This window comes from Syngnathus acus, chromosome 1, assembly GCF_901709675.1.
Source record: "Syngnathus acus chromosome 1, fSynAcu1.2, whole genome shotgun sequence".
NCBI lineage: Eukaryota > Metazoa > Chordata > Actinopteri > Syngnathiformes > Syngnathidae > Syngnathus > Syngnathus acus.
In genome coordinates this window covers 15,999,443-16,011,545 of record NC_051087.1, presented here as the reverse complement: position 1 = coordinate 16,011,545, position 12,103 = coordinate 15,999,443, and the positions used below count along the sequence as shown (strand labels likewise).

The 12,103-nt window shown below is 41.9% G+C and overlaps 1 protein-coding gene across 17 annotated transcripts in view; it reads left to right on the top strand.

The window, feature by feature from the left end:
* Positions 1–12,103, top strand: part of tenm3 (teneurin transmembrane protein 3) — a 408,252-nt gene that overhangs the window by 316,708 nt on the left and 79,441 nt on the right. For 14 of the 17 annotated variants that reach the window (XM_037253940.1, XM_037253950.1, XM_037254006.1 and 11 more), the window contains 3 exons: positions 7,222–7,293; positions 9,573–9,750; positions 11,361–11,381. In XM_037253940.1, coding sequence (XP_037109835.1) covers positions 7,222–7,293; positions 9,573–9,750; positions 11,361–11,381 — 271 coding nt within the window. The remainder of the gene's footprint in view (positions 1–7,221; positions 7,294–9,572; positions 9,751–11,360; positions 11,382–12,103) is intronic. The other 3 variants (XM_037253974.1, XM_037253965.1, XM_037253990.1) reach the window with 1 other exon arrangement.

Here is a 12,103-nt window from a genome sequence, read left to right as displayed (position 1 = left end):
TGTTTTCCTCAATGAGTTATTTTAATTTATGTAGAAATGTAAATAACATTTAATTTGTAATACTTGTTTTGACTGAAAATTACACTATGATTGGAATCTTGCCAAATTATTACCCTTTCCAGCCCTTCACGGTTTATATTTGAGTACCGTATTTTACTAGAACTGTGGAATAACAACGAGGCTGACGTCAGCGGCACACGCGCGGCGTTGTTGACAAAGGACGAGGAATTTGATCGATGTATTTAATGATTTGGAGTGACACAGATGGTTTGATATTGTTGTTTATGTGATAGTTATTTGATATATACTTTATATATCGTTATATGGGTCTGTGGAATATTTAGAATATTTAGACGTCAGCGGCGCGGCGCATACGCGGCATCGTTTCCATAAAGGATGATCGATGGATTTAATAAATTGGAGTGACACAGATAGTTTGATAAATGTGTTATGTACCGTATTTTTCAGACTAAAAGTTGCTCTGGAATATACGTCGCATTAGCCTTAAAATGCACAATAAAGTGAAAAAAAACATATATGAGTCGCTCCGGAGTATAAGTCGCATTTTGGGGGAAATTTATTCGACACAATCCAACACCATGAACAGACATGAATGAGCAACAACAGGCTAAACAATAGGTATGCTAACGTGACATGAACACAAACGAAGAGCTGAGAACAGGCCTGACGTAACATTCAGAGTTATTCAAGCAACTATTACCGTATTCTTCGGACTATAAGTCGCCTTTTTTTTCATAGTTTGGGTGTGGGGACGACTTATACTGAGGAACGACTTATACCTGAATTTTTTCACAAATTTTCAAAATAAAAAAAAAATAAAAAAAGTGAAACCGCGATAAACAAACCGCGATGTAGCAAGGGATTACTGTAATTTGAATTTCAAGTGACGTCAGCAGCGCGGCGCGGCGGTTGTTTACAATAAGGACAAAGATTGATCACGGGATGACGAAGATGACGAAGGGCCCCACGTACTACCGGCATCATTAGCGGCTTTGTTTGTAAGTGACACGGAGGACGAAGAGTTTGAAGGATTTAATGATTTGGAGTGACACAGAAGGTTTGAAAAACTATTGAGGCTTTTACCCACGCCCGGTCCTACTCTACGGAGAGCTCTTTCACCTCCGTGGATGGAAGTCGGGGGCCGGCGCTCAGCCGGGTGGCTGTCCGGGGACGGTGGATGGGGCTCGGACATGGCTTTTACGCACGCCCGGTCCTACTCTACGGGGCTCTCTTTAACCCCCTTGGATGGAAGTCAGGGCCGGCGCTCGGCCGGGTGGCTGTCCGGGGACGGTGGATGGGGCTCGGACATGGCTTTTACGCACGGCCGGTCCTATTCTATGGAGCTCTCTTCCACTTCCGTGGCTGGAAGTGCCACCTCCGGGGTTGGAAGTCCACGCCGTCACACGCCTGGAAGTCGATGCCGGTGCTTGGGGCCGTGTGGCGGTGAACTATTTATGTTAAAGTTATTTGATATATTTTATTTCGTGTAGCAACTTCTATATGTTTTTATCGTTACAGTTCAGTAGTTGTTGGCTCGTTGAACTCTTGTTTTGTTAAATAAAGAGCCGTTTACCAAACCCACGTCTTTCCTTGTACTTTGTTAACGCTACAATATAGCTATATACTAGATCTGTGGAATAACGACGAGGCTGACGTCAGTGGCGTTGTTGACAAAGGACGAGGAATTTGATCGATGGATTTAATGATTTGGAGTGACACAGATGGTTTGATAATATTATTGCTTATATAATAGTTATTTGATATATAATTTATATATCGTTATATGGGCCTGTGGAATATTTTGAAGTGCAAGCGCCGTCAGCGGTGCGCACCCGGCCGGCATTGTTGACATAAAGGACGATCAATGGATTTAATGAATTGGAGTGACACAGATGGTTTTATAAACGTGTTATTTATGTAATAGTTATTTGAATAACTCTGAATGTTACGTCAGGCTCGTTCTCAGCTCTTCGTTTGTGTTTATGTCACGTTAGCATACCTATTGTTTAGCCTGTTGTTGCTCGTTCATGTCTGTTCTTGGTGTTGGATTTTGTCGAATAAATTTCCCCCAAAATGTGACGTACTCCGGAGCGACTTATATATGTTTTTTTTCACGTTATTGTGCATTTTATGGCTAATGCGACCTATATTCCAGAGCAACTTTTAGTCTGAAAAATACGGTACATAAATAACACATTTATCAAACTATCTGTGTCACTCCAATTTATTAAATCCATCGATCATCCTTTATGGAAACGATGCCGCGTATGCGCCGCGCCGCTGACGTCTAAATATTCTAAATATTCCACAGACACATATAACGATATATAAAGTATATATCAAATAACTATCACATAAACAACAATATCAAACCATCTGTGTCACTCCAAATCATTAAATACATCGATCAAATTCCTCGTCCTTTGTCAACAACGCCGCGCGTGTGCCGCTGACGTCAGCCTCGTTGTTATTCCACAGTTCTAGTATATAGCTATATTGTAGCGTTAACAAAATACCAGCAAAGACGTGGGTTTGGTAAACGGCTCTTTATTTAACAAAATAAGAGTTCAACGACCCAACAACTACTGAACTGTAACGATAAAAACATATACAAGTTGCTACACGAAATAAAATATATCAAATAACTATAACATAAATAGTTCACCGCCACACGGCCCCAAGCACCGGCGTCGACTTCCAGGCGTGTGGCAGCGTGGACCTCCATCCCCGGAGGTGCCACTTCCAGCCACGGAGGTGGAAGAGAGCTCCATAGAATAGGACCGGGCGTGCGTAAAAGCCATGTCCGAGCCCCATCCACCGTCCCCGGAGAGCCACCCGGCCGAGCGCCGGCCCCCGACTTCCATCCACGAAGGTGAAAGAGAGCTCCGTAGAGTAGGACCGGGCGTGCGTAAAAGCCATAATAGTTTTTCAAACCTTCTGTGTCACTCCAAATCATTAAATCCTTCAAACTCTTCGTCCTCCGTGTCACTTACGTTTGTAAAGCCGCTAATGATGCCGGTAGTATGTGGGGCCCTTCGTTATCTTCGTCATCCCGTGATCGAATCCTTTGTGTAAACAACAGCCGCGCTGCGCCGCTGACGTCACTTGCAGTTCAAACTACAGTTATCCCTTGCTACATCGCGGTTCGTCTATCGCGGTTTCACTTTTTTTATTTTTTTTTTATTTTGAAAATTTGTGAAAAAAATCACATATAAATCGCTCCTCAGTATAAGTCGCTCCCCCACCCAAACTATGAAAAAAACCGCGACTTATAGTCCGAAAAATACGGTACTCAGTGTTATATGCTGCCTCTTTCTGTCACTTCATCCATCATGTTCCTATTTATCCCTCTCACACCACTTGTCCTCAGGGGCTTTTAACACCTTGTCACCCAGTTCACTGTGTTTGCGTTTGAATTTGGATTTTTAGATTGGGACTTTGAGACCAAGGTCAAATGCACTCATATATAAAAACATTTACTCAGAGTGCAGTGAAAACTGCACTGCCATCACTTAACACAGCTGGAGAGTTTTTCTCTCCTTGAACATTGCTGTAGTTCCTCATCTATCTTTCCCACACACATGCTCGCCGCACGTACACACACGCACAAACACACACACACACACACACGCATGCGAGCACATCCATGCGCACACACACACACACACGCCTGTGCCTTTTTTGTAGTGAGTCGAGTAGTTGATGTCATTGTGGAGCACAGCATGGGTGCAACCTGTCAGCGCTGTGCCTATGTTGATCAATCAACACCTCCTAATGGAAGGAGAGATGAAAGAGAAGAGAGTAGAGGGAAGTGTAAAGCAGTGAACCTGTGGGATTAGGCGTAATGTTAGATGCTGGATATCAAGACCACGAGACAAAGTCACTAAATAAAAAATTGAGCAGACAGGAAGGATAGCAGTAATAAAGATAGGGGAGTAGAATATATGGAAGGAGGAAAAGAAATAAAAGATGCAAACATCTCACCACAACTAAAATCCCGCATCTTTAGTCTAAGGTACAGTAATTTCTGGACTATAAGCCGCACCAGCTAAAATTAGTATATAATATAATGCCATTTTGTTTCGTTTCATTTCATTTTCGTTTCGTTTTTGAACAACGTTATTTTGGTCTTACCGCTGCCAGGAACGGGGTCATGTCTACCAAGTCTGAAGCGTAAACGGAACGCTAGTTTTGTTGCAGTTACAGATTAATTCTTGATAAACATTTCCACAATGAAAGCGCGATGCTCACCGGTCCAATTCATGTTAACAATTGAAATGAAACAAAATATTATTCGAAAACGAAACGAAAATAAAATGAAATGAAACAAACCAAAACAAAATGGCATTATATGTATTTTTCGACCAAAAAAAGAAACATTTATTAATTTAATTTCTTTGTTTTTTATTAAACCTACAAACCTACAAATATGTTAGATCATTTTTGCCGGACCCAAAATGTGTGTGTGTGTGTGTGTGTGTGTGTGTGTGTGTGTGTGTGTGTGTGTGTGTGTGTGTGTGTGTGCGTGTGCGTGTGCGTGTGTGTGTGTGTGCGTGCGTGTATATAAAATATATATATACGTATATATTTATATATATATATATATATATATATACATAAAAAAATATATATATTCAAGATTCAAGATTCAAGAGTTTTTTATTCGCCATGTTTGAGCGTGCCAAACAAGGAATTTGACTTCGGTAAAACACATCCTCTGTTCAACATTTAGGTGACTAACAACACTCAGGACATGTGAAAAATGGCAAAAACAGTGTAGACAAATTCAAAAAAGGTGTGAAGAGCAGGATGTTATTGCACAGTAATGACTCTGAGACTCTAAGAGTGGTGTGAGTTCATCAGAGCAACAGCCTGGGGGAAGAAGCTGTCTCTGTGTCTGCTGGTTTTGGCGTACCGAGCTCTATAACGCCGTCCGGAGGGGAGTAGTTCAAACAGACTGCAACCTGGGTGAGAAGGGTCTGTAGATATGTTCGTTGCACGTTTCCTGGTCCTGGACAGGTACAAGTCTTGGATAGATGGGAGGTTGATTCCAATGATCTTTTCTGCAGTCCTGATATATAAATTGTCCTTAGGTGTGAGTGCGAGTGCAAAGGGTTGTTTGTCTCTGTGTGCCCTGCGATTGGTTGGCAACCGGTTCAGGGTGTCCCCCGCCTACTGCCCGTTGACGGCTGGGATAGGCTCCAGCACACCCGCGACCCCTGTGGGGACTAGGCGGTTCAGAAAATGGATGGATGGATGGATGGATGGATGGATGGATGGATGGATGGATGGATGGATGGATGGATGGATATATATATATACGTATACGTATATAAATATATATATACACAGTCAAACCTCCGTTTTTGACCACAATACGTTCCAGAAGGCGGTTCGAGAAGTGAATCGTTAGAACTCCGAATCTATTTTTCCCATTACAAATAATGGAAAAAAAATTAATCCGTTCCAAGACTAAAAAAAAAAACGCCTTTTTTAAGCATTTTTTCATTTGCGCATTTTCTCGGGTCCTCTCGGCTCATTTCGTGAGGTTCGACCTCCGAATATTTGTTCGACAACCGAAGCAAAAAAATCTCGAATTTTTCGTTCGAATTCCGATTTGTTCCAGAACCGGGACGTTCGAAAACCGAGGTTTGACTGCTCAAAAAAATTAAAGGAACACTTTGAAAACACATCAGGTTTCAATGGTGAAAAAAAAAAAGTTGGATATCTATACTGATATGGACAGTTTAATGTCTCAGGAACAAAAGGATGCCACATCTTTTGATGGAAATAAAAGTTTTCAGCCTACAGAGGGCTCAGTATATAGACATCCCAAAAATCAAAGTGAAAAAATGATGTGGCAGGCTCGTCCATTTTGCCTAAATTCAATTTCTGCAACTCAAAATTCTTTTCAATATCTTGTGTGGCCCCCACGAGCTTGTATGCATGCTTGACAACGTCACGGCATGCTCCTAATGAGACGACGGATGGTGTCTTGTGGGATGTCCTCCCAGATCTATCTAAGGGCATCAGCAAGCTCCTGTAAAGTCTGAGGAGCAACCTGGCGGCGTCTGATGGACCGAAACATTATGTCCCAGAGGTGTTCTATCGGGTTTAGATCAGGTGATCGTGAGGGCCATTCAATTGTGTCAATTCCTTCATCCTCCAGATACTGTCTGCATACTCTCTCATTGTTGTGGATCAGGAGGAACCCAGGACCTACTGCACCAGCGTAGGGTCTGACCATGGGTGCAAGGATTTCATCCTGATACCTAATGGCAGTCAGACTGCCGTTCTCTAGCCTGTAGAGGTCTGTTCGTCCCTCCATTGAAATGCCTCCCCAGACCATCACTGACCCATCACCAAACCGGTCATGCTGAATGATGTTGCAGGCAGCATAGCGCTCTGCTTGGCTTCTCCAGACCCTTTCACGTCTATCACAGGTGCTCAGGGTAAACCTGCTCTCTTCTGTGAAAAGCACAGGGCGCCAGTGGCGGACTTGCCAATTCTGGTGTTCTATGGTAAATGCCAATCGAGCTCCACGGTGCTGAGCAATGAGCACAGGGCACACTACAGGACGTCGTGCCCTGAGGCCACTCTCGTGAAGTCTGTTTCTGACTGTTTGGGCAGAGACATTCACACCAGTAGCCTGCAGGAGGTCATTCTGTAGGGCTCGGGCAGTGCTCAACTTGCTCCTCCTTGCACAAAGTAGCAGATATCGGTCCTGCTGATGGAATCCTTTAATTTTTTTGAGCAGTGTATATATACACAGTGGAGCCTCGGTTTTCGACCACAGTCCGTTCCAGAAGGCTGTTCGAGAAGTGAATCGTTCAAATTCAGAATCATGTTTTCCCATTCCAAATAATGGAACAAAAAATGATCCGTTCCAAGCAAAAAAAAAAAAAAAAAAGCCGTTTTTAAGCATTTTTTCATTTGCGCATTTTTGGCCGATCGCGCAACTGCAGCGCACCGCCAAACGCGCAACCGTAGCGCGTCGCCGACCGCGCAACTACACCGCGCTGATCGCATTATTGTGACAGAGCCGTCACTGAAATTTAGAAAATATTTTTAAAGTCCTGATTTCTTTCCAAATTTTACACACACACACACACACACAAAAACACATACAAACGCCATTTATTGTAAATTAAGCCATTGCTTTCTCTGTGTTCTTTCTAATGTATTATGCTTTTACTCTAGGTATCCTGTACAAAGGCAATGGTGAGAACATATTTGTTTCCCAGCAACCTCCAGTCATTAGCAGCATTATGGGTAAGAAAGTGCTTGTGTGTTTACTTCTACTACAATAACAAATTATGTATGGGCTGGGAGTCTCCTTTTGGGGGAAAATGGCTTTAATCACCACCAATTGGTAGTACACTGTGTGTGTATGAATGCAATGTACAGTTATTTGTTTAGTATATGCGTTTGGGTTTTTTCGCATTTGTCTGTGCATTTATGTATGTCTGTTTGTATGTGTGTGTGTGTGTGTGTGTGTGTGTGTGTGTGTGTGTGTGTGTGTGTGTGTGTGTGTGTGTGTGTGTGTGTGTGTGAGTGCGTGCGTGCGTGCGTGCGTGCGTGCGTGCGTGCGTGCGTGCGTGCGTGCGTGCGTGCGTGCGTGCGTGCGTGCGTGCGAGCGTGCGAGCGTGCGAGCGTGCGTGCGAGTGTGCATACGTGTGTGTGTGTGTGTCTGGGAAGTTTTGCGCCTTCCATCTTACTATGAGCCTGAAGCTGTAAGAAAGAAAAATCAATGAGACTTCTTCCTTTTCATGGCAAAATTGAATAGACTTAATTATTTCGCTGGAGTTCAGGTAATGCTGACGTCAGACGACACTAATGTAGCCCGATAATGAGCCAACAGACATGTTGTGGACACTCATACTTTGTCATAGCTGATTTTGAGTTGTCTCTGCGGTTTGTTGCCCGTGTAAAGTGACATACTCAGCGATTATTCGGATGGTGCTTGGGACACTTCACAATCACAATGACAAAAGTGTGGCATTTCAGATTGTTTGTTCATCTTGTCGCAGTGTGGCATGTACTACGTTGTCCTTTGATTGGTTCTTGAGCATTGACCAATGGGAAAACAGTGCTTCCTACTTATGGTGAAAGATTGACAACAAACAAAATGGCCAAAATTAGTTCGATGAGATTCATCATGTCCCCCGTAATGATTATTAACCGACTCTTTTGTTCAGACAAATAAAAGTTTTTGTTGCCGTAGACGGCTCTGAGGAAGACTGGAGTTACAGTCGAAACTGTCAGCAGGTAACAACAATTTTTTTTATTTGTCTGAACAAAAGAATCAATTTATAAACTGGCCAAAAAACGAAGGGACAGTATTTTACTGGTCTCCGGTGGAGCTACGTTATGGTGGAAAGATTTGTTGAGCTGTGGCTGCAATGTCCGCAACGAGGAGCTGATGAGCAAACGTGGTGTCACTCAACAGATTTGTTACCTCAAGTTCTTTTTGGAAAATAGACAGTCCATACTGCCTGTAATGCTTGCATACGGTTAAATGTGAATGAGAATTTCTCAGCAGTCTTATAGTGTATTAAAACCTTCAGTTGGTGAAGCTTAAAAGCCATAGTCAGTTAGTTCCCGTGTACTGTATATACATATGTGTGGGAGCAAGCTAAAAAAGAGACACTATTCACAATATCATTGTCTGTCTCATCATTAATGTTATTGCAAGCAAGAAAACACACTGCCCTCTCTCCAGCTTCCAGGAATGGGTCAATAGTTTATTTTGTACATGTGCATTTTCTTGGCATAAAAAAATGCACATAATGCGTCCATTCCGACTTGACTGAAAGCTGATTGTCCTGCCTCCAATGGACTGAATCGTAATGGAAGAATGTGATGATCAGGCTGGATCTGCTCGGTGACTGACAAGTAGTGTGACATGTCGCCTGGTCCACCACACAGAACTATGCTTTGTCTGACAGCGCGACCGTCGTGAACAAGTCATTTAGTCTGAGAAGGCCATGAGATACTGCAGTGTCCCCCAATTTACTCAGATTTTTTAATTTAAATATTTCACTACATATCAGATCATGACTGTTCTTTAACTAGACTGTCTTGTTGAGGCATCCATCTTCAATTTGGAGGGCTTCTTTGGCACTCACCTACCTTCCAGAGCCTAGCCTAGCCTAATTAGAGTTATTTTTTAGCATATTTGGTTCGTGATTGAACATGATTTCAGAATGAATCTGTATTGATACTCATGGCAACAGTTTTTATTTGCAATACAAATTGGTCCCAAATACTGTTGGTAAGACGAGTAAAGTCAGCCGCCATGCCACCACACTGTGGCTAAAACAACTTCGAAATAAAAGCAAGCAAACCAAACTTTTGTCCATGTATTATATGGTAAGGTTTATTTTGAAGTTATCCTCCTCGCAGTGTCTAACTTTACTTGCCTTCATGACAGTGCATGCCAAATAAACTTGTACCTGAGGTGGAAAAAACCCTCAAGCATCCTTTTTTAATCAAGGTAATCATATTACTTGAGCACTCATTTCACCCCTAATACCAATGTTTTCTCATAGGAAATGGACGCCGCCGTAGCATTTCTTGCCCGAGCTGCAATGGGCAAGCAGAGGGTAATAAGCTATTGGCACCCCTTGCTTTGGCATGTGGAGCTGATGGCAGTGTGTATGTTGGAGACTTCAACTACATCAGGAGGATCTTCCCCTCTGGAAATGTTACCAGTGTGATGGAGCTCAGGTAAAAAAATAGCTTCCAATCTCACACCGGTTCCATGTTAGTGCACACAAGTCAGAGTTGAGATGATTTGACCTAACAATAGACATCAAATCAGCATAATGTTCTTTTTAAATACCGTATTTTTCGCTCCATAAGGCGCACTGCATTATAAGGCGCACCCTCATTGAATTTTTTATTTGAGAAATTATTTCATATATAGGGCGCACCGGATTAAAAGACGCATAAAATAGAAGCTATACTGCAACAAACTGAGGTTGACGAGGGTTGCGGTATGCATCCACTAGCCATTAACCAATGAGCTCTCAGTAAACAATCGCGTTTCTCAAACTATCTCCTATAAAAGTGATCAGAACCGACTAAAGTTCGATCTAACATATTGGTACTGCTTACTTATGTTTCCCCTCCATATCAATCCGTAAATTTACTCGAAACATTAACAGAGCAGCCTATTTTGAAATGAAATAAACAATCACGTTTCTCAAACTCTCCCATAAAAGTAATCGGAACTGACTAAAGACTGTTTTAACACATTGGTGCTGCTTATTTACGATTCCGTTGCATATTGAGCCGTAAACGTACTCGAAAACATTAACGGAACAGCCTATTTTGAAATGAAATAGCCTCGTGGGTACAACAGCTGTTCAGTGACGCCCCCTGACCATGGTGGCCGTAATGCTGGGAAGCGATGCGACCTTGTAGTAGACTAGTCGTACTAAAACGTACTGAAACATTTTGGCAGAGCGCTGTGTACAACCAGTATGTATCAACAAATTCATCAATTTATCCATATATAAGGCGCTCTGCATTATAAGGCGCACTGTGGTTTTTTGAGTAAATTTCAAGTTTTTAAGTGCGCCTAATAGTGTGGAAAATACGGTACAAGAATACCAGTTTTCACAAGATATCGTATCCAAGGTTGTGTGGTCACAATAGCTATAAAAAGTATTTACACGTTTTAATGTTCATGTGTAAATCTGTGTCACTGTGTTCATTCACAGCAACACCCCAATAAGTTACTGTTTCCCAGTGACCCCCGTAGTGTAGTTTTAAAATTTTAAGTCACTAATAATGAGATGAACCGAAAAAGACACTGGGGAAAAAATAACTTACATATGTGTAGACTTTTTGTATTCATTGTAGCTGGTGTAAAAGTTAACATTTGTTCATGTTCTAGTGTTACTGGTTGAAATTTTCTAAAGACTATTCTTCCATCACAAGTTCATACTATTCAACATTACGATTGAAGCTTGTCTAGAATCTTTTATCTGTGCTTTTTGTCTTTGGTATACTATATAAAATTAGCGATTTTTTTCAAAATTATCTCAACAATTTTTGCACGTCTTTCTCTTCTATTCTTTTTACATTCAACTTTTACTTTGTAGTGCTTATATTCCAATTTAGAACGATACAAATTGATTATACATTTGCCTATTTTCCCAATAAAGGAAAAATATGGATTCTTCACATTTAAGCTTTACACTTCACACTTAATAGTGCTGTTAAGTGTTTAATATCCATATGTGTCTGCTCAGTGAGTGATACCAAGCGATGACTACATTTTCTCTAACTTCTGTTTCCTCTCTTCTCTCCTTTGCTTGCACTGTAATTAGAAACAAAGATTTCAGACATAGGTAAGCATGATTAATCACTTTTACTCTACTAACAAAACAGACTCCTTCTACTTTTTTTTCCTCAAGCAAACAATCATGTTCTTGTCTTTTAAAGCATTCAGCACAATGCAGTTTTTCAATTAATGGCCCCCTTTTATAGATCGTGGTTGTCAAATACGGACACACGGTCGGGGTGGAAAGCGGTCTCCAAGTGCCCACTCCACAGCAGCCAACTCTACATCATCCTCTAGTAGAGATCTTGCACTTCCTTTTAAATTTACTTTGAGCGCACCAATTTCATCGATGGACTCCAGTGAGTCCTTCCTCCATGTGGACTCGCGCAACTTGCCTGCGCTGAATTTAAAAGTATTGAAGCATTAGCAGCTTCCATTTGATGGCCTACAAATCGACTGTGTCCCCTCCCACATTGGCACAAAGACCCCTTTAATCGGCGCCGATCTACCAAAACACCAAAAGAAAGAAAACTACACCTATGCGTACAATGGGTGGAGTTTTCTTTCTGCTTTGCATTGGACCAGTGGTTTTTAACCTGGGTTCGATCGAACCCTAAGGGTTCGGTGAGTCGGTCTCAGGGGTTCGGCAGAGCCTCCACTGCGGAGGTCCAAATACATTGATTTATCGTGTAAATCTGTGATGACGCATATCTGAACTGGTCTCACAAAGGCAACAGTCAGTGTTGTGAGTTCATGCATTGTGTTGGCTTTGTTCTTTGAACAAGGTGA